The sequence below is a fragment of the Macrosteles quadrilineatus genome, unplaced genomic scaffold (assembly GCF_028750875.1).
Source record: "Macrosteles quadrilineatus isolate MER2022 unplaced genomic scaffold, UCM_ALF_1.0 Scaffold_8__2_contigs__length_117827958, whole genome shotgun sequence".
In the NCBI taxonomy this organism is placed as follows: Eukaryota; Metazoa; Arthropoda; class Insecta; order Hemiptera; family Cicadellidae; genus Macrosteles; species Macrosteles quadrilineatus.
This window is the reverse complement of record NW_026542601.1, coordinates 106,659,510-106,685,625: the sequence shown is the minus strand read 5'-3', so window position 1 is coordinate 106,685,625 and position 26,116 is coordinate 106,659,510. Positions and strand designations below refer to the sequence as shown.

General features: G+C 35.1%; 1 protein-coding gene across 1 annotated transcript in view; it reads left to right on the top strand.

Moving 5' to 3' along the window:
* LOC128999754 (sodium/potassium-transporting ATPase subunit beta-2-like) overlaps positions 1-25,266 on the top strand; it is a 36,548-nt gene extending 11,282 nt beyond the window's left edge. The window contains exons 2-7 of the mRNA XM_054426416.1: positions 17,696-17,836; positions 18,808-18,927; positions 20,228-20,409; positions 20,884-20,997; positions 21,678-21,846; positions 22,400-25,266. Coding sequence (XP_054282391.1) covers positions 17,696-17,836; positions 18,808-18,927; positions 20,228-20,409; positions 20,884-20,997; positions 21,678-21,846; positions 22,400-22,503 — 830 coding nt within the window. The 3' untranslated portion in view covers positions 22,504-25,266. The remainder of the gene's footprint in view (positions 1-17,695; positions 17,837-18,807; positions 18,928-20,227; positions 20,410-20,883; positions 20,998-21,677; positions 21,847-22,399) is intronic.
* The last annotated feature ends 850 nt before the right edge of the window (positions 25,267-26,116 follow it).

Sequence of the window (26,116 nt, the reverse complement as noted above, 5' to 3'; positions counted from 1 at the left end):
TTTCTTGTCGAAGAACGTGTCTTTACCTGATAGCAATTGCGTAATACTATTACTTATTGTTCCTGTATATTTTGTGTAATTTAAGCTGTAACACATTATGCATAATTATTTTTGCGAGTGAATTTGCACGTTATATATTTAAAGTTTGTTATGTGTGAAACTACACAAATGTTCATACAAGTGTCATTAACTACAGTAATGGTGGATACAACCGGTGAAGCATCGACAAGCGACCAAGAGCAAGTAGCTTGCTCGTAACACTTCATTACCAATGCAGGCACTAAAACGTCGTTTCATTCGTTTTGAGAGTCGGTAAACAAGAAAATAAGACAATCAGTCTTGGGGTAATCAGTAACGATTATCGTCGGACACGGTATGGTGCTGGAGGTCAGGTCTGGGCAAAGTGCCAGGGTTCGTGACAGGCATCGTCTCGGGCCGGGCAAGAGGCAAGAGTGATTGGGCAAAATGGTGGGCACGATGCGAATCTATAGAGTCCTTAGTGCTAGGTTCATATAAAGCTAATGTTGATAATATTCACCTAATTTTTATTGGGTTTGATTAAAAAATAGTAGTTTTACCGGCGATTTTCAACGGTATATGCACTTGACTTAAAAAGTCATTTTCATGTGTTGAAAAATTGAGTGAAACCTAGTAGTGTGTGTCTCTAATCGGGTGGGTTTCGTCACGGACTGTTGTGTGAAAGGGACTGGTTCGATCCCAATTTATCCAAAAAGATTTTGGTGTTTGGGCCGCTTTTTCTTTGATTATTTTGGTTATCAATTACAAAGTTTAACTGGCATAAAACTGAAAAAAATAGGATTTACTCATTTATCAAACAAAATGAAACCTAGGCATTGCAGTAGGCCCTAATGTTTTTTTTCCTCTGTAACCAATCGTTAAAACTCGCATGAATTTAACAACATAATGATATAGATACGAGAACGAGACATTTATAAAGACGTATGTAGGATAATTCCCTACGTTTTTTCGCGATCACGTTTGGTTTACCAAATAATTTGTGTGCACAGGACATAGGGTTTTGCAGGCGTATTCCAATGATTTAGCTTACATTACAAAAATATCTATAATCCTTCCAGTGTCTATAATACTTCCAGTGTCAAAACAGTAAGTTCTGAATGTATTTTCTTTCACTTGTCCCAAACGTTGATACCGTAACTATAGTCAGTATGATGGAACCTGTCTCCTGACCTTCCATCTACCTGACTGAGACTGTCCTGGGCAAACCATTGGCCAGTCACCAGGTAAAGGAGGGTCAGGAGACAGGATCAATCGTACTGACTATAGTGCTGTCTACACTTAACATGTGTCTTAACAGGGGCCAGGTGCCATCATACAGACTTCAGTGCTGTCTACACTTTACATTTGTCTAAACACGGAAGTGTTTGAACCTATGTTGAGAGGTGATTAAATTCATGACCTTGTCAATGATAATAACCAAGGTCGGTGATTCTTGTCTAAATAGGTGTCAGAAAATTAACTCTTATCTCTGTTAGCACTGCAAGTGCATTACGTACTTAAGTGTTTTATCACTCCTAACTCAAGAAGGATTATGCTTGTAATTCATGATGATTTATCTCGTCACTCGTTATAATTTAGTGGCGTGTTTGTTCTGCGTGTGGTACAAATGCTTTCACTACTCGCTACCTACTTTAACAAATATAGCGGTAAACTTACCTCTCTTTAAAAATTTAATAACGTTACGCCTATGTATAAATAGTAAAATTAGTATGTAACTTAAATAGATTAACGGGTCAGTTAGCGACACTGAAAATGAACATAAACTGCGAATGTAAAAGTTCCATGTGGATGGTTACGAAGCATTCAAATAAATCCAATATATGTGCCGTGGTATTGAACCCGAATTCCCCATTTATCCACAGTAGTTGTGAAATGATAGTGCTGTACAGTATTTGGGGAGAAGTTGTCCGATGAGAACCTCTTAAACTTCCTTGATTTACTCTTGCTTCTGATCAAAACCAGATTGTAAGCTTATATGTTTTTATTTTTCTCTGACAGCTGATCAGGAACAGTGGTAGAATTAGTTGTAGAGGTTGTTCATGGACAACCTCAAACTTAATTGCTTTGTAAATTTGTCAGAAGCATTAAAAATTTATTTTTACGTATAATCCAATATGTTTGTCGTTTGTTTTCAAGCTGAAAGTTCTTTTCTCAAAATCTAGTCCCTGTCCGCTCTGTTTAAGTGGGCTACAAACAGGTGATTGATGAGTCAGGTGTTGGCACCGTTGTACAAAAGCCCGGCAGATTGGCTTGATTGTGGCGCGGTGGAGTGTCCTTCCCTGCCATTGGTGCTTCCTCATTGCAATGGCCAGGGGCGCTATTTTGGGCTAATTGATTTTTGGGCAGCCAAAATGCCAGTGGTAAAAATCTGAACTCTAAGCACGTTTGCTTGGAGAACGAGCTTGTAGAGCGCGGGACTTTGGTCCGCGAGGTTTTAGGTTCAAATCCCGCCAATCACCAATGGGTTTGATCTAAGTGACAATGTCGAGTCCCCGTAGACCAAACCTAAAGGTGTATGAAAAACAATTCCGGGCTAGAGCTTAGGAGAAGGATACCCGTTTGCTTGGCTAGCGAAAATTAAGAATATTCTGACACTGTTGTATCACATAATTTTCATGTATCATAAAATGTCCGTGCTAGTCCATTTTCAACTTGACATCTTGGGTATCTGGTCTAGGGTTCTTGTTGCCGGTTAAATTTAGGTTAAAGGTTTAATTGATTATGATGCATAGATTTTTTGTGAATAAATAAATTTGGACTATAAAAACTGCCATTAAACATACACGTTTGAAAACAGGCGAAACAAAAGACTAAAAAGGTCTACGCGAATTTAAATATGGTCGTGTAGGTGCATGAGTGATTTGCAAAAAAAATATGGTTACGGTTTGATGAAGTTCCTTTGTAGCATTCTCTGGTTAATTCGTCATTCGATAGTCTAACCTTCAATAATCCGACGATGAGATGAATAAGCCGTTATATGTTATTGTTATTGCACAGAAACGATACGTGAATTTCCAATATTCCAATATAAATAACAACACAATACTGGAACATCAAACAGAATGTTATTGTTAAGTGTGTGATGAGGAAAGTGTGATATTACGGCTGCATTATTTCAGAACAATGTTGCTAAGATCGGAGAGACGGTTTGTGAATTGTTTATGGACAAAACCAGGTTTCTCAGTATTGGGTATAAGATTGGGTGTTTGGTTATGTAATGGCTTTGTCGCCTTGTTTGCAATGGGGTTTCATCCCCTCGCCCCTTCCCGGGCTTCTGTTACGCAATTCGTTAGGGTATTCTGTTTTGTTGATTCTTTCCTTTTTAATTTCTCCCTCGTAACTTTAAATTATTGTACGGATTTTATCTTGTAGCACAACCCAACAATATTATATTTTTGGCTGGATATTTTCAGAGTACTTTAAACAGTGAGTTCTCATTTATTACATAAGTAAACATAAACGATTTTTTCAGTCATACTGCAGCAAAACAGCAGTTATTAATGCATGCGTTGCGGGTCTAAAGAAAGTAGCATTTTTACTCTATAGGGAATAAATAGTATATTTCTTCACTAGGGCCTAAAGTGACTCTTTTTGACCCGAGGTCAAGTTTTAAGACTGAGGCGAAGCCGAGGACGTAAAATTAGCGAGGGTTAGAAAGACACTTTTTGCCCGTGTGGTGAACTATATTTTTCTTCGTATTGCATCATTAATTAACAAACTAAGCTAGAAAACGAAATATTTTTTATGTTAAAATAACCTCTCAAAACGACATCCAGCTTGATTTAAATTCTGCTAATGGAAATAAGCAGCTGTTTAGTAAGTGATTAAATCATTTCGTCTATTACGATTGGTACATTATACCATTGATATGTCGAGCGATCGACAAAAATAGGGTAAAACCATGTAAAACCTTACCTAATAAATCATTCGATAAATAATTTTGATCTATTCGATTGCCACATTTGAAATTTACTTACTCCCTATCGACTAAAAATGATTTTTCGTCATACTGCAGCAAAAACAGTCGTTTTTAATACATGAGTTGCAGGCATCAACGATGAGTAAATCGAATTCTGTTTATCCATCTATATTCTATCGAATGCCAATGTCATATTACGCTAGAAATTGCATTATAGGCCTAAGTCAAACACACTGCCGCCTAAATAGAATTCCCACTAAAGTTTACTCAAATAGATTTTGTATCATATAGGTCAAGTGAAAACTAAAAAGCAAATCGTTTCAGTTGACGATAAAGCCGTTCCATTCAATACACATTCCACAATCTTGTTTACAATTATTCACAAGAGCGTTTATCAGTGACACTCGTCAGGGCACTTAACATAGACACTCAATGAGTGCTACTGTGCTGTGGAACTTAATACCTCAAGCGGCACAGTTTCTTATCTCGACCTTGTGTTGAGCGATGTCGCTAGCTTATGATTAATTCCGTAAATTACCTGCCTTTTAGGCATGGTTTGGTATGTTTGTGGTAGTTAAGTTCAGTTTTATAGCGCTTTAAATACACTTTTTGTTCATTTTTGTAATTCATTATAGAGGTTTATTATCTTTTTTTGTACAGGCTGTTTTAAAGAACGACACTAGGTGGTTTCTAGAGGAACTTGTTTGCATGGTTTTGGAACCAAATAACTCCAACATTTAACTTACTTGGTAGTTTGGCGGTTTTTCACTGAATATTCAATTTGTATAAAAAAAATCCGATTTCTGCTTTCGAATCGAATAGTTGACAAGGTTTTTAGCACGGTTTTTAAACAGAAACGGTATGGATCTTAAACATTAACAAAATTTCGTCAATGGCCAGGAAGTAAACATGTGTGTATTAATATTTTATTGGAACTGTCAGACAAATTCCGTACCAGCTAATACGGTTATTAGTACGAGATTCAGGTCAGTGACGTCAATTGGTTGTGTTTACGATCCATACCTTTTCTGTTCTAGTATCCGCGAGTCCTAGGGTTAAACCTTTCGCAAGAGACTTGATGGACATTGGATAGGTCCCCAAAAGGACAAATTCTCTTTTAACGCCAATTCCCATTTTGTACCACTTTTATTTGTCACTACTTTTTATGATTTTTGTCTAAGATGAACTGAAAACCTATACAACTTGCAGAAAACCGGTACAGCGTGCAGAAAACCGATACAGCTTCCAGAAAACCGTTACAGCGTGCAGAAAACCGATACAGCTTCCAGAAAACCGATACAGCGTGCAGAAAACCGATAACGCTTCCAGAAAACCGATACAGCGTGCAGAAAACCGATACAGCTTCCAGAAAACCGATACAGCTTCCAGAAAACCGATACAGCGTGCAGAAAACCGATACAGCTTCCAGAAAACCGATAACGCTTCCAGAAAACCGATACAGCGTGCAGAAAACCGATACAGCTTCCAGAAAACCGATACAGCGTGCAGAAAACCGATACAGCGTGCAGAAAACCGATAACGCTTCCAGAAAACCGATACAGCGCGCAGAAAACCGATACAGCTTCCAGAAAACCGATACAGCGTGCAGAAAACCGATACAGCTTCCAGAAAACCGATACAGCTTGCATAAAACGGATACAGCCTGCAGAAAACCATTTCATTGACTAATATTTTAACCTAAAAGTACAAATATATGTCAAATAACACTTGTAATAAATATTTACTCTTACATAGTTGATTCTTAAGACGGTAAATTTAAAGATGGTAAGTGATGATCGATTTCGACCGGACACTCCAATCATCCAACCAATAGGTGAATCATAACGCCTAATAATATTTTAACGCGGAAATATGCAAGAAGAAAAGGTTTTATTCAGTTGTGGTACAATATTTTCTATCTAAACAAAGCTAATTCAAACCTAATTTTTCGTATTTCCATGAACTTATAAACAATTTGCAAAAAGTTTCATAATTTTAAAACCCCCGGGCAAAGTCCATAGGGATTTTAAGACCCGGTAAAATACAAATCTTTCCATGCATGTTATTGAACATTTAACCAAATTTCCATAGCGTCTAAATGGTTTGCTACTGAACGGAACAAGCAAAACATAAGTTTGATTCGACATGGATTTTTCAAGTCTAAAAACGTAAGAAATTTGAGATCGTTGCTAGACGGAGATGGACCACATCAAGTGGTGGGATGCGGCAAGATGACAGCAATCGTAGATTAACTTAATCAGATTTCGCCGTTTACTGTAATTGTCTAAACTACTACTGTCGCGTGGCTCTGTTGCTTATTAGCCGCTACAGTACTCATCCGTTGACAAAAGTTACTGACTTTAATTAAATCAACTGTAGAGTACTGTTTCATTTTATTGTGCCATTATTATACAGCAGTGTTATGTAATAGATCGCTTTCACACAAGCTACTATGTGTTTTATGTACAAGTGTAAATAATTGTTTCCAATCGTTTGACCACAGACCATTTTACATGTAAGGTTTTAATTTTACATACCATTGTTATATGACCAAATTAATGATGTTTTGTATTTTGTCGTATTACGGTCCCAATGCATAATTGAAGGTATGTTTCGTCATTATCGTATCATCGTCCGTATCCCAATAAAATCAATAAATCAATTTAAACGGTATTAGCAGTCTGACACATATTTTCCTACTTAGCTTGTCAACAACCCTTATCCTTATGGAGAAGAGCTATATGTTATAAGAAAAAAGTTGCAGCAACTTTAAATCCTTAATGTTTACAGCAATGGAAGTTGTATCATATTTATAGGTAAATGGACTATTACATAGCCTACTAAGTCTAAGTCAAAATCTGAAAGAAAGAAAAAACTCCTGGAGAGCATCACTTTAAATGCTGCCTTTTTACATTTACGGTTACCCAGAATAGTACGATTCAGCCAAAACTCAAACATGAAGATTTTTGACAAAAAACAATACTTAATAGGCTCTAATCCTTGTACTAATTGTGGTTAGAGAAACTAAAAACAAAATAGTCGTTTAAGGAGGAATTGTGTGATGAGATAACTAGCCTAATATATTTTACACTTCTGAAGCTAATGTATAGTTTATTTTAAGTATGGAATTTATTTATTTATTTCCTCTATCTCGTTTGGGTTACTAAAAAATAAAGTTTTAACTGGTTTTGACTTAATTTTTCTTAATATAGTTTGTAGTATAAAATCGACAATGTCAATAGGCCGAATGCCAGTATTCTATACATTTTATTACCATTCCGTAATCACTCAATACTAACGACCTTTATAAACTGTGTAATGAATTTTAAACCCGAAAGAGATTTTGACACTCAGTTAACTACAACAAAAGTGTTATCCTCAGAAATGTTTTATTTAGAAAGAGGTACAGTGTTGCTTCAAAGCAATACAAATTCCCCTGTATGCGTCAAAATTACATCAGCGCATTAAAACGCCAAATTTAAACATAACGGGTTCAGAATAATGCTATATAATTACCACGATAAATGCTGCCATTGAGCCAAGAGTTGGCGACTGTGTTCAGTAATCGAGTAGAGCGAGTTAATGGCTCTGTTATCGATAATCTCCCAGTACAGTATTTGGGATTAATGCGTCAATCCAACAGTGATTCCATTATATGGCCCAGATGTTTATGACTTTTGACGTGATACTGTGAGCTTTAGAAATTTGAATGGTGTACTCATGTTCGGTTAGGGCTAGGTGTCCTTTGGTCGTATACATTTTTATCTTGTTTTCGAGGGTAACATTTAACATGTGCTTTCACTCTTTGGGAATAGTACGAGAAGACGATGAAAAGTGACCAAACTCCGTATTGACAGTTCTGAGATCGTTATAGTGTTTACCTACGACCGTTCTTTTAAAGTAGCCGTTTTACATAACAGCATTGTTTACTTACAGCACAACTTTTACAACACGGGTAACGGCCCAATGAGGTTCGAGGACTTAGAGAGAAGAAGTAAAATTGTAATGCTTCGAACTTGAACTAATCAGCTGCTTACCAATTAAATCGGTTGGTGCAATTTGTGATTCGTTCGATTGCATCAATGTCAGTGGCAAAGAGGTTATAAACGAAAACATAACCTCTCTTAGAAGTTATGAGTAATGAAAACTGTCGTAGGTAAATCAGTGTACGCAACTCGCGTAAATAGTCTTAATGTAAACGTTTTGCGTAAACTACTATGTCACATTGTTATTTATGCATATATATTTTTTCTAACCATGCCAGTAAATAAGCAATGTTAAGATAATTTCATATTGTTGAAAATTGTTTGAAGTAATTGAAAATCCGATAAGTACAACAATCATCAAAACCTGTTTGCATAAATTTGACAGAACTTTAAAACTGTCTAAGATCCACAAGGACGACAAATCTGTAATACAGCATGTTCTCACTTATTTAGGATAGAACTTTTCTTTGGGTTTTCCCAGAAAGAGGAATTATGTATGTATAGTTATAATAGTTACAAATTGAAGAGCATTGCGCATGTGCAGCAGAGGAGTTGTTGACCTTGGTATTGTGTCGCGTCAGTGAACCTTCTGCATAACACATGCGCAGACTGCTAAAAGCAGAAACACCCTCCACGCACACATGTAGTTGTCAGAACTCCTTGTTAAATAGGGCGTTTTACGCAGCCCAAATTACTAGACTGCGAGACACTGTTTTCGACAAAACAAGCCCATATATTGGTATTCCTGGGTTCTTTACATTATTGCCGATCAGCTGATATACAAAGTATGTACTGTGGGTCTAGGGTTTTTACTACGGATTCGGTTTCCCTAAAGTTCTACATATCAATAATAATTTATAAAGTAGGTATTGGGTACTGGCTGTGGAACCACACCTGGAAACTTACTTCCAAACCTTCTTTGACATAACACCAATGGCTTGTAACGTATCCTTGTAACTTTTTGAACTTGGGGATTCACCGTGTTGAGTCTTTTACAATAAATTCCCACGAACACCCTCATAGATAAAAAGGCAACAATGCATGTCAGCTGATCGGCCATGAAATAAATAAAACAGGAATACCAACCAACATTAGCTTGTTTTGGCATTAAAATGGGTTTCGCAATACTCTTGGGTTGCGTTTAAAAGACCGGTGTTTAGCTATTACAGGTTTATGGAGTCCTACTTCTCAGTTCCAAAGTAAAGCGTTTTCTGTTTGAAGTTTTCTAAAGACTTAAGAGAAGTTAGAAGTCAAACGACCAAAAATCGAGTAAATATGTGATATTAGTTGGAGGTGTTACTTACAAATTCGACCCGAAAAAATTTTGTCTCTCTCAACTAAACCCATCCCCCATCCACCCGACGTTCTGTCTATGCAAACTTTTCGGATTTACCCTACCCTATCGGGGCCGGGTCAACGTTGTGACTTAAATGAAAAAGCAGTTTTTTTATGTTGTAAACACTTGCCGAGTTTGGTTTTCCTACTGCAACGCATTAAAAAGTTAACTGGGGAGGTCCAGACTTTAGCCTAACCCTGTACAACAATGAGATTTAAATGTTCTTTCTGCGCTTGTTCTTCCTCTAGCCGCATTATGTTTCTGAAGGTGTCGCAATCGATTGCAATAGAACAATAATGAACCCATTGTACGGCTGAGTCTACTCTTACTGAAATTACGCAATATCGTCACGTATTTCAATTGTATATTGTTTAGATAAACACTTGTGGCGCGGTATAGTTGAGTATGGCAGTTCAGGACCTTCGTAGCATCATGATGGTCTTGTCTATAAGCGTGAACCAGTTTCCTGACCTTCTCACCACAAGGGCCCATTATATATGACCTCGTGTTTGTTCTGCAGGACTAGGGCCATACCATTGACTTCGGTGCTTCAAGTAGACTTCTCGCATATTCTAAATCCAAATGTTTGCTCGATGTAATGTCCGACGGTGATGTGTTTATTTTTACATAAATTTATTCCTTTGTATTTACAGTCTGTTGTTATTACTAGAACATTGGGTGAATGTGGTGTGAATTTCACATAGTTTGTTGCACTCCAACGAGTACACTAAACACAAATCATTTGTAACCAATTCGTCCAAAAACTATTTGGAAGGTCGATTGGATGAGTTCTTATTAGCCTTAAGTAGCTTCGCTGATACCAAGGTATATTTCCAGGGAATTTTGGATATTTTTTTTCTTTGATATTTTTTACTTGGGTTTTAATTTCATCCTTGATAAAAAGTGATTTTGTATCTTGATGTACAGACATTATTTGAGACATGTGATGGTGCTTATAATTTTTTTTTTTTTTATTGCAATTTTCTAATTACATCTATGTTGGAGATTGAAGTGGTTCCCCACAGCTGGATACAGCAGGTGCAATAAGTTACGAAGTAATTTTGTAGAAAAGTAATTTGTTTTCAACAATTAATTTTGATTTCGACCAATAAGCCAAACTAGCTGGTTTCAAATTCAAACGAAATATTTTGTTCCAAATGTGTGAATGCCAAAGTCGTCCGTTAAGGTGGATATCAAGGCATTTTACTTCGTTGGATTGTGGAAGACATACATATTAGGGGCTCTATTCTCTGGCAAAAACTATTAAAGTCAAACAACAGCTAATAAACGTGACCATTGTGTTCGTAATAGCTTTGTAGTTGGAATGATAACAAGAAATGGATAGGTATCAAAACAAATAAAACGCTACATTAAATTCCGGACATTAACATGCCTAATATTGACCTCAGGTGATAGTTGTACGTGTAAAATGTTAAAACTATGACCTTAGCGACATAGGGAACACTACTGCAAACAATAAATAGGCTATACTGTACAATAATCACCACAGGTGCGCGTCTCTAGCACTGACTGCGATTAGGCGTCTGTTTCTACCTTTGGTGTAGAATGAGTATAATATAGGGTGATCCAATTTCACTTTCATATTTTTAATAAAAGGCAGAACACAAACCATTTACATTTACTTAAATATTATTTCATTAACAAAATTGTTGACAATTTTCATCAACTTTGACATTTTAAACCAGACAAATGGCCGCCTCTAAACCTCCTAAAGCAGTTAATTTTACCAAACAATAATGAACACAATAAATTTACGTTGTTGGCGTACAATGGTCTCACAGGGATGCCTTGAGGATATTCAATTTATTGCCCCATATTTGACAATTCAGTTGCTCAACATACTCAAGAAGATAATATTAGAGAAGGCAATATTCTACCCCTAGAGATGCACAAGCTACCTCCTTCCAATGCTTCGAGTTCCTTCATTTTTTTCCAAATAGGTTAATTGTTTGCTTAGTAGGATGGATAAATTAATTAGCCATTGATTCTCTTCTCTCTAATTTCGATACTCAGATTGTTTGGATTTGTTATTTATATAAAAAAAAACTTAGAAGATTTTACAGGTTGAGCGGTGTTTGAATGGTCCATTTTGAAAATGTGTTGTTATGAACTTTCGGTGTATTAAAACATGTGATAGAGACCAACACTCCAATTGCTATTAATACCAACATAGGAAACTGAAATTATATCACCCATTCATTCATAATTTAACCTCATGCCTCTATTTAGAGGCCGTAGTGTTCTCCCCCTACTTCTAATAATTAGCTGTCAATGGCTTAAAGTACGACAGTAATGTTTGGTTGCCTTAATCATTTATGAATTCGTTGGAATATCAAGTTAGAAATTATGTACAGTAAAAACAACGCAATCGTTGTCTACTCAGGTAAATCAAATGACAGTTTTGTAAAATTAATAGTCCCAACGTCACTTTTACACCCTAGAATGGCATGTGGCACGCGACGTTGCAGACGGAATGGTAATCAGGTTCAACAGCCGTGCCTCACTTGTACGTCTGCTGATGAATCAGCAATACAAGTGGCATGACATAACGGCGTGTCCTACATGGACTGATGATTTTGTAAAATTCCGTCCAATAGTCTTAAGGCGGATTTTGGTCCTGTGATAATTTTATGAACTGGTCATCCTCGCGTTTTGCTTTGAGGGGAAGTCTGCTTACCCCGGCATCAATTAACATTGTTTTATTTGAGCTGTAGTTAACTGTTTTGTGTCGCAGTGGCTATTGTTTCGTTCTTCCGTCAATGTACTTATTCAACCGTAGAAACTTTACACAACACGACCGCGAATTAGTAGTAAATTTTGTCAACCATGAAAACCTTGCATTGAGCCCTTGATTGCTTAGTTCAACCTATTAATACAACTAGACATTCCATCGTCATGTTAAAGCTGTCGCCAGTTTTTAAATCAAAATCGTCGTAGTTGATGTGAACCACCGACAGATTGTGCTGATCTAAATTACTGATTTCTGTAGAATGCGTAGCCTGTTTTAACAACGTCAAACTAATGGAGTGACTTATTGTGAGCTATGGCAACTGTTATAACCCATCAACTTGGTCAGCAACAAAAATAAGGTGGAAAATATAATTTTAGACACTAGCACAACTGTGACTGGCTCACAGAACTATGTTCTTTTTTAGTAAATATTGGCGACAGCTGGTCTATTTAGATGGGATGTCTACTTCAGGATCCAATAGCACAGAAGTCCGTTTTCTGTGCCAATAGTCAATGGTTAAACCATAGAAAAACTGGTTAAACTTTAAGCTCCCTGGATTATTTTTAACAGTTTTGTTTGTAGCAATTTTGTATCTTGACTTGTATTTAGACCGGAATTGCTTAACGAATTATATTTAGTGTGTACGTCAAGACTGTCCAAGAATAATACCTTCTAGATGCAATTTTATTGTGTTCTCATTATCGTTATCAATAGGGATGGTAACGCCACCTAGGTGCATTTTAACACAAATATGAGTGAAGGTTGAGTGTAGAATGAGGTTAGATGTGTAAATTTTGTTATTTCGATCAAAATCAAAATACACTTTACGCATAGTGTATAGTGTTACGGACCTAGACCATCTAACTTCTCTTCAACGGTTTCAAATTCCTCAGTGATGATGTTTGTCGCACATTAGAACCTGTCTTATCTACAGCAGCCTCGCAAAGCCTCCATAAAGAATCTCTAACAACCGCGTTATCAGTAACCTTGTACTCAGCTTTTGCCTAACGTCTTTGTACTTGCGGGAGAGTTATAGTCCTCTCGAATTTGTTATGACCTTTTTGTTGTGTGTGAGCTTCCGTGAAATAAGAATTATTTCCAATTTCCTATCATAAATACAGGATATAACTAAAATTCTGCAACAAAACAATTCGGGTAAGAAAAAACAAGTTTTTTGTCAGGGATGCTCCCATATTTTGAAAATTTTCTCCATGATCAGAAGCCTGCAAGTTGAAAGTGTTTTTAAGTCGATATGTTTAAAATCGGTTACTAAACATTTTTTTATTACTTAGGTGGTCGGCATCTTAAACCCTCTATTATATATTTTATTGCCTACATGTTAAGTTTATTTTATGTTCAGTTTGTAGGGGAATCCGAACCACATTTTGCCTTGTAATTAACGAATTAATCTAATAATCAGGACAGTAGGCTACTACGGATAGTCTTAGTACTCACTATTGCGAGCAAATACAATACCAAGTACGATCACAGTTTTACAGGGTCAAATTTCTGTTCAAGTTTATTTTGTCTCGATAATTCAGCGCAAATTAAGGAAATAATTAGTCGTGTATGGAAACTTTGAGCAACTGTGTTCAAGGCTTGGATGTGTTAGTTGTTAAGTAAAGAATAGTTTCTATAGAGTTCTTACAAAATAATTTAAGTAGACAACTTCTAGTACAGTAAAACTCCATCAGATGAGGCCAACGATATAAACAAACATCGTTGGATGAGGCTAACTAGTAGCTTTGACTATTAAATACAACAACTTCTGTATCCAATAGTCAATGCTAGTAGTATCAATCGGAACCAATAAATTACATAGTTCCCTACAATTTTGGTTTGAATATTTTCTTTAGGAATTTAACACGAAAACTGCTAGACAAACCACACTTTTCATTAACAATAGGATTACTTGTTAACATTTTCTATAGATTTAGTCTATAAACCGCCATTACGTGGTTATTTCAAATTATATTGAACAAAACTCAAATTCCACGATAGCAGATTGCGACTTCGTGCATAGACAGACGTGGGATGCTACGCTGTTGTAATCCGTGTTTATATTTAACTGTTGGCCTTTCGACAATGTCTTCGTCTGTGCCAAATTGTCACTAGGCGGCTCAGAATTGGATTATTAACTAGGTTATGTATTAGCGTGTTCATTTAGCCTGGGTAATTAATCAGTAAGGTACCATATTGTCTTAATGTTTGTATGAAACGTCATGTGACTTAGGTAAATCTTCCAACTCTTGACGTAATCGTAACCACCTCAATGTATTTTGAATTTGCATTTTTTCGTTAAATAGGTTCACTGACTTTGGGTACTGGAAGTAAACTTGTGTATAGTTGCAAGGGTATATGAAAATCGACTTTGTTATTACTATTCAAGATCAGCTGTTTCATTAGTCAGGACCATAAAAAGCCCATTGATCAAGTACAGCTAGTTTCAAACCATCAAATGCTACATACTTTAGGATCAAACCGGTGACCTTATGATTTAGTGTACAATAGTTTACGTGTGAATGACATTTTGTGTATCTGTCACAAAAAAAGTCATTGACACATTGTGAGTACATGTTTTCACAGAAGTAGGACGATAGGCCCGGTTGTAGCAAATGAGGGTTGTAATACAAATGCCTACTTCACGCAGTCCCAGGAATCTCCTGCACGGTTTGGCAGCTGTTTAGGTACAGTAGTGCTACAACACTACATCTATTGTGAGATGAGCGATGACGCACGCCTACGCACGGGCGGGGCCGTGTATTGTATTGTTTGACCTTATTGTTGGCGACGAAGACACGCACACGCACACACGGTTATCACAGTGTTACCAATCACACAGTGTGAAAACCACTCCGTCTAATCTAATCTGGGGACGATTATGAGCAGGAAACCGCGAACGTAGCCTACAAATATAATTGGAAAACCGATTGGAATGTGTTTTGAAGAAGTGAACCGTATTAAACGGTATACAAATGAATCTATCTATCTATATATTAATAGGCAAGCATGTTTCTTTAAAACCTTTTTTCTCAGCTCGTGTGCATCGTGGGGTAAATCTACGCATACCGTTAGAAAGCTATTTTCCTGTAGGTGTGCAGAATCCCTTTATAAATTTAAATAGGCTCAAAGATAAGCACAAAAAATGAGTTTAAAAATTTGAAAAAAATAACATGGATCTTATGCGTTGCCATGCTGGTGACGAAATAACAACGAAATATAAACAGAAAATCAAAACAAATGGAAGAAACTCCAATCACATGTTTTATTTGCAGTGTGGGGTGAAAATAGAGAAGTGAGTAAGTTTACATTACATATTTTTGGTCGAGTTTCGACCACTGGACGACCTCTCGTACTTATTTAATACGCAAGCATGTTTTTTGTGACAAATACTCCTCCTAAACTACTGAACCGATTGGCATGTTTTTGATGTCATTGGAAAGAGCGTAACGTGAAGTTGTGCAGGAAACTTTCTTTTTAGGAAAATAATCAGAGAGTGAGGACCTGGGTCCCTTTAAAGTTTCGTATTTCTCCATAAGATTAACATGGGAAACAAATATTGTTATGTAACTCCAGCTGTTGTCAGAAATTAAAAGTGAGAAGAAGAACATAATATGTTAATTTTAAACAGTCGATAAGTTTGCTAATTTTACAGTTTGCTACAAACATTTACTGACATGGTTGAAATTAAATATTTACTATTTGAATTCGAGTTGGCGTAAATGTTACAATGGAAAAGCGAGAGAGCCTGGATAAATTGATATATTCTGTTATGTACATCTTGAATATTTCCATAATCTTTGGGTCGAATCTTTTAAGTGATCAGAAATCATGAACGTTATTCCTTTTAAAATAACGACTCTAATAGGTTTATACTCAATGCTAATACTTAGAAATTGCTCGAATTCGAGCAACAGGAACACGTGCAGAATTTAGGATACTTACCTTACCTAGCTTACCACTCAAACCTAAGCAGGTTTTTGGCTTCTCCAACAGCTCTGCGCCATCTTTCTCAGGATACTTTATTTAGGATACTTAAAAAATATTATTTACTAAAAAGATAAAATGTAGAGTACTTACTCCCTTGTTCGTTATTAAATTTATAGTGTTTTTTTTTCTTTTTTGTAAATCCATTTGTGGTTAGAAACTAATGCCTAAGCTTTTGTGTATTGGATATATTAGAATGAAACTGTTTAAAACTTAAAATGTGTCAGTCTCCTAGGTCACAGATGCAAATCTTGCCAATTACCATTACCAATGTCTTACTAAAATTGCGGATGGGATGATGCCGCTGCCCATAAGCAAGCAAAATTTCAATAACAAATTGTTATAGCAATTTTTTTGAAAATATATTTGTCCATAATTTTATGGGTTCTAAATCACCATTTTTAAAGCAACATTTAAAAAACATATACCGAATCAAAACCAAATTTCATCAAATCAGACCACTGGTTTGGTCTGTGTAGTCCGATTCACATCCACACACAGGGCTGATTTCAAAACTCACTTTTTGGGTTTACAGACACCCAAAATGGATATATTCACCCAAAAACTCAAATTTAAAAATGTTACCAAAGCAATACTTTTTCCATATACAGTAGTCCACTATTAATGGGAGGAGAAAGTAAAAGGTGTGTCAAATTGGACATAAAATTTGTTTCAATTAGGTTTTTTTACTTTTTCTTCCTATACATAGTATGTGGAAAAAGTAGTTTTTGTCAAAATTTTCGAGTTTGAGTTTTGAGTGGATATGTCCATTTTGGGTACCCCTGAACCCAAAAAATTATTTTCAAAGTGATGTCTGTGTGTGTGGATGTCACTATTAATGGGAGGAGAAAGTAAAAGGTGTGTCAAATTGGACATAAAATTTGTTTCAATTAGGTTTTTTTACTTTTTCTTCCTATACATAGTATGTGGAAAAAGTAGTTTTTGTCAAAATTTTCGAGTTTGAGTTTTGAGTGGATATGTCCATTTTGGGTACCCCTGAACCCAAAAAATTATTTTCAAAGTGATGTCTGTGTGTGTGGATGTGTACAGAGCTACAGACCACACCTGTTGTCCGATTTTGATGAAATTTGATATGTAGAGGTACTAATCCATGGTATCTCCAGGTGTTTTTTTCATTTTTTAGAAATTTTGATAATTAACTGGGATTTTCCCATAAGATAACAGGTAAATCAATTTTGATAAAAATTCAGTATAATATAGTCATTTAGATTCTGAACAAAATGGTACAAAATCCATTTCCGTAAAAATTATGGTTCAACAGTTATTGTAACTTAAGTTATTTTCCCATAAAAAATCCCATAAAATTACAAAAAATCTGGTTTTTGAAAAAACCCTCGGTTTTTATTAAAATTAATGTCTAAGTTATCGCAACTTTTGTGATTTTTCCTACAAAATTGTCACAGTTACTCCCACCGCTTACCCATGATAAAGGTTGTTGACAAGCTTATGGAAGAAAGTATTATGTGTCAGATTGCTGTAACACCCATTGACGTGTACACAACTTTAGGAGTTTTTTCAGTGTGTTAAAAAATTCCAGAAGATATTAATTTGTAACAAATTGTAGTGTGTAATTGTTTCAGTTTTTGTTTGCTTAACGATATTTAACATTTAACTTTCTACCTTGTATGAAGAGTAATGTAGAGTTTTCGTTGCAGGTAAGATCCTCATATTCTACCTCATCTTCTATTTCTGCTTGGCCGTGTTCTGGTTCTCGTTCTTATGGCTGTTCCACCTCACGTTAGATCCGAGGATACCTAAGTATAAGCTGGAAGACTCCCTCATCGGCACCAACCCAGGTATGCACAGCAATTTTTGTAACTAATTTTTATAACAACTTACCCTATTTAGTTCAAAGATACTGACTGGGTACAAATACCTAAATTCAGTACCGTGTAACGGTTTTTGATTCTATTTATCCTGGAGTTAGCCTTTCAGTCACAGGATCGCTTTAATTGTTTTCTTCAAGTTTTTGCATTAGTGTAAGACATTTTTGTACATTTGACTTGTATTTGATTTGATTATCAACCTTTAAATTCAGACGACAATAGGTTTTAAGTCGCCCCATCAAATAGTTCAAAGATTTAGATTGCAACTCGTGAAAACACAATTAAAACACACGACACAAACACGTCTTAATTGTGCTTTTCATGGGTTACAAGCTTTTTTGTCTTTGCAACGATTCTTGTAAGCTAGTTTGGCTGTTCATTATATATTTGGACACCTTGTTTACAGCAAATTAGAGCAATCTTAAAACTTACCTCTTTGCCAACCAAGGATGCTCGTTACGTTTTGAAAGTTTTTTCTCATCAAGTCAGATATCATGTGTTTTCCTGGGGCGCCATTATTGCTAATTGTAGCCCGGCTCACTCTCCGGCAGCAGATTGTAGGTCATTACAGCTGAGAATCTTGCCAATCTCCTATGGTATTAAACTGAATTGCATGTCTGAGATCAGAGTTTAGAATGTGTATAGAGAGAAAATTCTTAATTAAGTTAAAAATTATTAGTCTAGTTATAAGGTTAGTGTGTTTTAGTCAATATTTGATTTACAAGAAGCAAGATTTGACGAATTAGTTTTTAAAAAGGTTGAAAATCTTAAAAAGGCTATAGCCTCTTCAGCAATATTTCACTGGGCTCCTTCCTACCGTTGAAGACAGTTTTACCAACCAGTGTTCTCGGAAAAGTACAAGAAGGTACTGGTTCTCTGACGATGAAAGTGCCTATTGGTGTGACTTGCACAAGGTGAGCTAATCCACGTACTGTTGACAGGTATGGGTTTCCGGCCGATGCCCAACGACTCCAACGCTCTCAGTACTCTGATCTGGTATAGAGGAACTGCAAGGGAGAACTACGCTTACTGGGTCGAGACTCTGCAGGAGTTTCTGGATGGTGAGTGTTGTACAATAGAGTTTAAATAATCCGACAGATATTGGACCAGGCCCTTGTCAGATTATCAAATATTTTGGATTGCCGAGAGAAACTTTAAAATAGAATTTGTACACTGCAATGCAATAGTATTAAAGAGTTATAGGTTTAAAGAACAGTCAATGTAAATAATCAAACGTTTATTTAGCTTTCGCCCACAAAACAAAACTTAAGACTGACCTAAGTTAATCTGACTTGTACATTTTGCCAAATTAGTTCAAGAGGATTTGTCGCAATTGAATGCATAAATGCAAAATTGTAATTCAATTATACAAAAAAAAAATGTACTCTTGTGTAACTAGTGTGCGAAGTGGCACTTTGCTGCACACGAGAGAAATGTTAAAATGTTTGGAAAGTTTCTAGGGTGCAGCAAAGGTAGTTTGCGCTAGTGTTACACATTATAATTTCCCACGGTTACTATAAATCATATAAATAATCAGTCTTTCAAACACTGTACAACACGTTTAAGTGTTGGCAACTTATTTTCAAGCGTTCACGGATAACATGCATAATAAAAGCTGTTTTGTGTTGTTTGGTTGGAATACTGGTGTGCGCCAAAGTAAAAATTGTGCGCAAAAAATGTCTGGGTAATAAAGGGGCTGCGGCATAGTTACCGCAATGAAGTATATACTAAGCGAATGCATTAATGTGGTGTAAAAGCCACAAATTGTTTTGCGTTTTTTTTTTTTTTTTTCAGATTACATCACGCAAAGTTTGTTAGTAGTTCTATAGACTAACCACAACACAAGTAGACTTCTCATCCCATTGTAAATTTTGAAGTTTCTTTTTTGTGTCTAGTTCATGCTGGCAACACTGTTCGCTAGTGCCGAAGAAATGTTATTTCTATATTTTTAGGGTTAATAAAATTATTTGTGCTTTACAGTTTTGTTATATAACTAGGGGACGAGTTATTGTTTATGGTTAGATTGATTTAGTTTGTTAAATGAGGTTTTAAATATTACTAAAATAACAAGAAACAAATTATAAACAAAACACGACCCCTACATGCACCGGACGGAACACAATAAAATTGTCTTCAGCTGATCCATAAGGATAACAAATCTACTAAGTGAGTATGTTTTATCTATAGTAGTTCTTTCTGAAACATTATTTACAAAGAGAATACCTAAAAAAAGGTAGTATTCGTTATCCAGCATTTAGTTACACGATCCTGATTAAGTTGCTGGACTAAAATTTGCTTCCTCAAAAGGAATACATGTAAGACAATCATGCTATGTTTTCTAACGTAAATGTTTGTCTACAGTTTACAGAACGCCTGGTAAGACTCCGGGCCGGGGTCAGAACATCTTCAAGTGTTCTTACGACCAACCCCCACCCCCAGGCAAGGTGTGTGACATTGATGTACGATTGTGGAACCCTTGTACTTACGAGGAAAACTACGGCTACCATCTGCAGCAACCCTGCATCTTCATCAAGCTCAACAAGGTAACCTTGACTTGAGGTGTGGTCATCAATCAGGTAGTTTTAGTAATGGTTTTACTGTAATGAATGTTAATAAAACTCAGCTGTTTTATTTTGAAAACTATTTTTAGATGTGAAATCTGATGGGAAAGATATGCATTGTAGTGAGTTGAATGATTTGTTTGAAGTGAAATAAGTGATATTTGCAATAGATTGTTGAATCTACTGTAATTACCATTTTTGTAAGTAAATATTAAAGTACGAATGAATCCAAATCAAATCTAAATTTTGAATCTTTGCGTGCTTCTAGTTAAGTCATTAGATTTACCTTTGAGCGGTCTGAGTTTATGTAGGTTAGATGTTTGGGTGAAACAAACATCATACATTAAAGAGCTCATGCAACAAAAACAAAGGCAAATCTAGTATGGAGACTGATATTACAACAAATTGTTAAAAACCTTTCATATTTTACATTATTGAAGTCCGGTTTCTTTACAGATATACAACTGGAGACCAGAGTACTACAACAAGACAAGCGAATTGCCAGAACAAATGCCGCAGTCTCTGAAAGATGCGATCAACAAAACTGCGAATGACGAAGGAGAAAATGCGGTGAGTGTTAAAGTGTAGCGTGTCAATAAATAAATAAATAAAAATGCCTTTATTGATCAAGTGTTTCTCAGTATAACTGCTTTTCAGGATAACTCTCATCATATAATAAGTAACAATAACTTAGCTAACAGATAAAGAAATAGAAACAGAAACAACAAAAGTCTAAATAACAACTAATCATCAGTGTACAATTCTTTAATTATTACTCTAAAAGATGGCAAGGCATATTTTTTGAGGCCAGAGGGTCAAAAACCTGTATAGTCAGTCAGACAGATGATTTTAGTGATCTTCCACTCTTCATTTGCCTAAATGTCCTACAATCCTCAAAACCTCAACTCTTACTCGAACCGTGCATCATAAGGTAGATCAGCGGTTCCCAAACTAGGGGGTAACCGTGTCCCCCCCCCCCAATTTAAACCTTGGTCCACTTGGGACCTTACAAAGCACAGGTGCCTTTTTCGGGTTCTACAATATGTTATAATAGCGTATGATATAATATAGTAAATATTGCTGAAACTGTAATTTGAAATATATGGCTTACTGACTCTCCATACTGCACTTGAACATGGGATGGGGTATAGTATCAACTCTTTTACATGATTCATCTTCACCTTAAACAATGCATCACAGTAGATGGGAGTTTCAGTATAGTGATTCAATTTTATCTGTAATGTGTTCAGCTAAACACCGTCTGGGTGTCTTGCGAGGGGGAGAGCCCTGCTGATGTTGAGAATATTGGGCCTGTCGAGTACTACCCTAAGCCAGGCTTCCCCGGCTACTTCTTCCCTTACGAGAACTCAGAAGGCTACCTCAGTCCGTTGGTAGCTGTCAAATTCAAGCATCCGAGGAGTAAGTATAGTCAACAAGTACAGTGTTAGGCACATTAAGATATTTTCTGTTAAATTATTTTATTCAGATTTCAGTCCAGGCTAAATCATAGTTTCATAATATAGATATGCTACTTGGTATATTAGAATCAGCTCTACACCTCATTTAACTAATTCTCATCTATTGGGCTCTAATACCTTTTGAATGCTTCTGTCAGAAGATAAATTTACATAACAATTCTGCAGTATTGCCCAGTGTTTTATTTTTTATGCAACCCAAATTTCAAGTACCAAGAGACACACTGTTTAAGAGCAAAGCTAGCTCATAATTTTGTACCCCTGTATTCTTTACCCCATTGCTGATCAGCTGATTTGTATTGTTGCATCAATGTCTACACGGCTTGTTCATTTTGGGAACTGATTGTGAATAAGACTCAACATGTGTTTTTGCTATCTCGACGAGTATGCATTGTAGAGTCTAAAATAAGGTAAGGCTAAAATCCTTCTCAGATTTGAGTGTCCGCATGTAAGGTAAAGAATTTGTTTTTAATCCTTTATCCATCGTTTTCTTGCAGACGGAATCCTTATAAACATTGAGTGTCGCGCTTGGGCCAAGAACATCGGCTACGACCGTCGAGACAAGATTGGTGTCGTCCATTTTGAATTGATGATTGATTAGACCTGCTTCACCAGATCTCCAAATGTGCCTCCTTATGCTTCAACAGGAGCTGGATTCATTGTTCTGAAACAACTATTTCATATGAGTTTTTTAAATATTTATTGAAAAGGCCTTAATTTTATATAGAGAAAAAAATGTATTTAGGGAACATTGAGAGGAGTGGTACTACTTAGGCAGACTGGTCAGTCAAGTTGGTCTAGGGTGTTTGATTTTATTATATTGTATTTAATTTTGAATTTATTGCTGAAATTGATTAGGAACTATGAGATGACGCAGGCTATGTGACGATTTTAAATAATAGTAGTAGAAAAATATTACTTTGTATAGATTTTGATTGTAATTATTTTATTCTCTTGTTTATTTAAGATAAACTTCATAATCTCATAATCAGTCAAAATGGTAGCGTTATTCTTTGTATAAACCTATGTTTGGTGCCAAAGTACCTTTTGACTGGCCTATCTTTCAACAAATGTACACCTCTTCATGGAACGGTTTCCATACAAAAGTATATTTGTAGTCATGTACTATTATGTTAAATTTCAATGAGGTTATAACAAATAAACCAACAATATCAAAACCTAACAATTGTGTATCTTTAAAAAAAATCATTTGTAAAAGTGAAAATATATTTTATCTTTGTCTATTTGGTCGTGGAAGTTATTAGTTTTATTAGTTGTAGTTAACATCAAGAACTATTTTCATGTGGATTTTCTCATGCATGAGACTGATTTTCATCCAGTGGAAATCAATGTAATATTTATTTGTACATAAACATTTTTTCTCTTTCTGCTTCTCAGCACATTGTCTTGTAACATTTTTTTAGAAGTTTTAATCATATCATTACTGTTTTTTGTAGAGTATGTTTCATCTATTCCACATTTTAGTTATAATTTGTTGTTTTCTTGTATATTTTAACTATTTTTTGTAGCAAAAGTATTACTGGAGCAACTTAGATTTTATGTTATTTTTTAGCCGTACATCCTCTTCAGTATTTAGAAACACAAATATTAGTTAAAGATTATTTATGTTCTTTAATTGTTAAGTGAAGGTATTTTTAATTTTTTAGTGTAATTGTTGCTTTGAATTGTTTTAGATTAAAATATAAATTTTGGTTCGTTTGTTATTTTTTTTTCTTTTTTTTACATTTAGTTTCTATTTATTAAATGTTAGTCCGTTTCTGAATGTTTGAGGTTGATGTGTAGATTTTAGTACCAAATGTTTGTACCGGATTACTAGTTCAAGCTACACTCATTGCCAATAAATGCAATTACTGTAATTGTGTTATTGGGTAACAAAACTTACAAATGTCAATTTTTCTTGCCCCCTGTGATTTAAACAGAGTTAATAGTAAATGTGCGTAAGGAAAGTTTAGGGTTTGCAACACCCTTCTCTTTTAAATTATCATATCAGTTTATATATCATATTGACCATACACCAGTGCCTTAAATGTCAGTTTATATTGTCTCCTGTAATTCTTTGAGTAGACTTTTGATACTCAAAATGCTTGATAGGGGTGAAAATCAAATAAAGAATTTATAAGTAGAGTTTGGTATAACTTTTGCATAAAGCTGAATTTCCATCAATTTCACATGATTTTCTTATGATAAATTTGAATCTTTCAAGTCACAATGTGACCTTGTGTCTTCACTTGATATTTTTCTGTAGAATCCATCAAAGATGAAAATTAAGTCAAAGCCTTTAAAAAAGAAGTCCCAAGCCGTCCGATAGGTTAAGTAAAAATTATATTGAGTGTGTAATGTGAAATGTGTGTTTAAAATATATCTTAATATTAAGTAACTCAAATTTTATCATAAATTATGTTACCAAAAATTTTATTTTTAATCTATTTGTAGTCATACATCTTGAAATGTAATATGTTTAGTGCAATTTTTGTCTCAGCTCTTCCAAATCATTTCAGTTGAATTTAATATTTTAAGTTCAACATATCTTCCATCTACCCTCTCACCGTCCATATATTGATTGTTAAAGTGTTCTAGTAGTCTATGTATTTTTCACAGAAGTATACTTTAATAACTGTTATTAAATTTGGGCATCAATATAGTCCAATGTTTTATTGAATTTTATTTTATTTCAATAGATATTGACGTCAAAATAATCACTGTCTATTCCTATTACTACTTTATAGAATTTTATTTTGTTATGAAAGATTTTTCTCTACCATTTAGGTAATCTACTTAAAACTTTTGGGCCATGTTATTTTTCTCTTAGATAGCCGCATCAAATTGTGGAAACCAAAAGAGAAAAGAGGTTAGAAGATAACTCTAGCTTCAAGTGAAAATTGTTTGACCTTTTGCTTTAATTTGATAAAAATTAAACATTTAAATTTTGAATTTTTGTAATATGTGCAGGTTCAAGGTTTATTTTGTAACACGTGAAATGTTGAGTGTTTCTTTACTACTTAACATGCAGCAATTATTGACTATAAATGATGAGCATAAGCTTATTACCTGGTAGAATTTGAATTTCAGGTAAATTCCTAAACTCTAAAATAACTTTGTCTAACTATGAATATAGTGAAGAATTGTCTATTGAAGATATTCTGTATAGTAATTGTTTATTTCTATTCTCTGTAAACTTTTTACCATGTATACCAAGCAGAATTTTAAGTAGATTAAATTCGTGCCTTGTACATGTGACTTATCCATCTTAGTTCGTTAAGACGATTGCTTGTACAAATTAGTAATAGACTATTTGTCAAATCTATTAATTGTGTTTTATTTTAATTATACGAGTCAATATATATATTGTTGATTATTTTAACATATGATCCATAAAGACCTTTTCGTCATACTGCAGCGAAAACAGCCGTTTTTATTTGTTATACATGTGTTGCCGGTCTAATGTAGCTCTTTTACTCAATAGGGAGTAAAAAGCCTTTTTAGTCTCTAGGGAGTAAAAGTCAGCTGTTGTAAACTCAGCATGTATTGATTGATTGATGTAATTGGTTGTAGCATGTTACATTCTTGTAAATAGTTCGACATATCGATAGAATAGTGCCTGACTAAAACAATCATAATAGACAAAACACTTACTAAATAGATGATTGCTCCATTAGCAAAATTGAAAACAAGTTGAAAGTCGTTTTGAGAGGTTATCTTTACATGACAAGTATTTTACCTACGACCGTTTTTTAAAGTAGCTGTTTCAGTACTGTTCTTAGAATTGAAAAGTATCTCATAACAGCATTGTTTACTTTCATAACAGCATAGTTTTACTCAAAACAACACGGGTAACGGACCAATCAGGTTCAAGGATTGAGAGAGGAGAAGCAAAATTGTAATGATTCGAAATTCAACTAATCAGCTGTTCAGGTCAATTTAATTGTTGATTGGTGCAATTAGTATTTGATACAATGTTTGGTTCGTTTGCATCACTGTCAGTGGCAATTAGAGGTTATAAACAAAAACTTAACCTCCCTTAGAAGTTATGAGTAGTGATTTTTAGTAATTAAAACACCGTCGTAGGTAAAGTATTGTACGCAACTCGCGTAAATAGTGTTAACGACACGAGTAGAAAATTTAAGGTACGAGCCTTGGCGAGAATTTGGAATGTACATACCACATTTCATCAAAATCGGACCACAGGTGTTGTT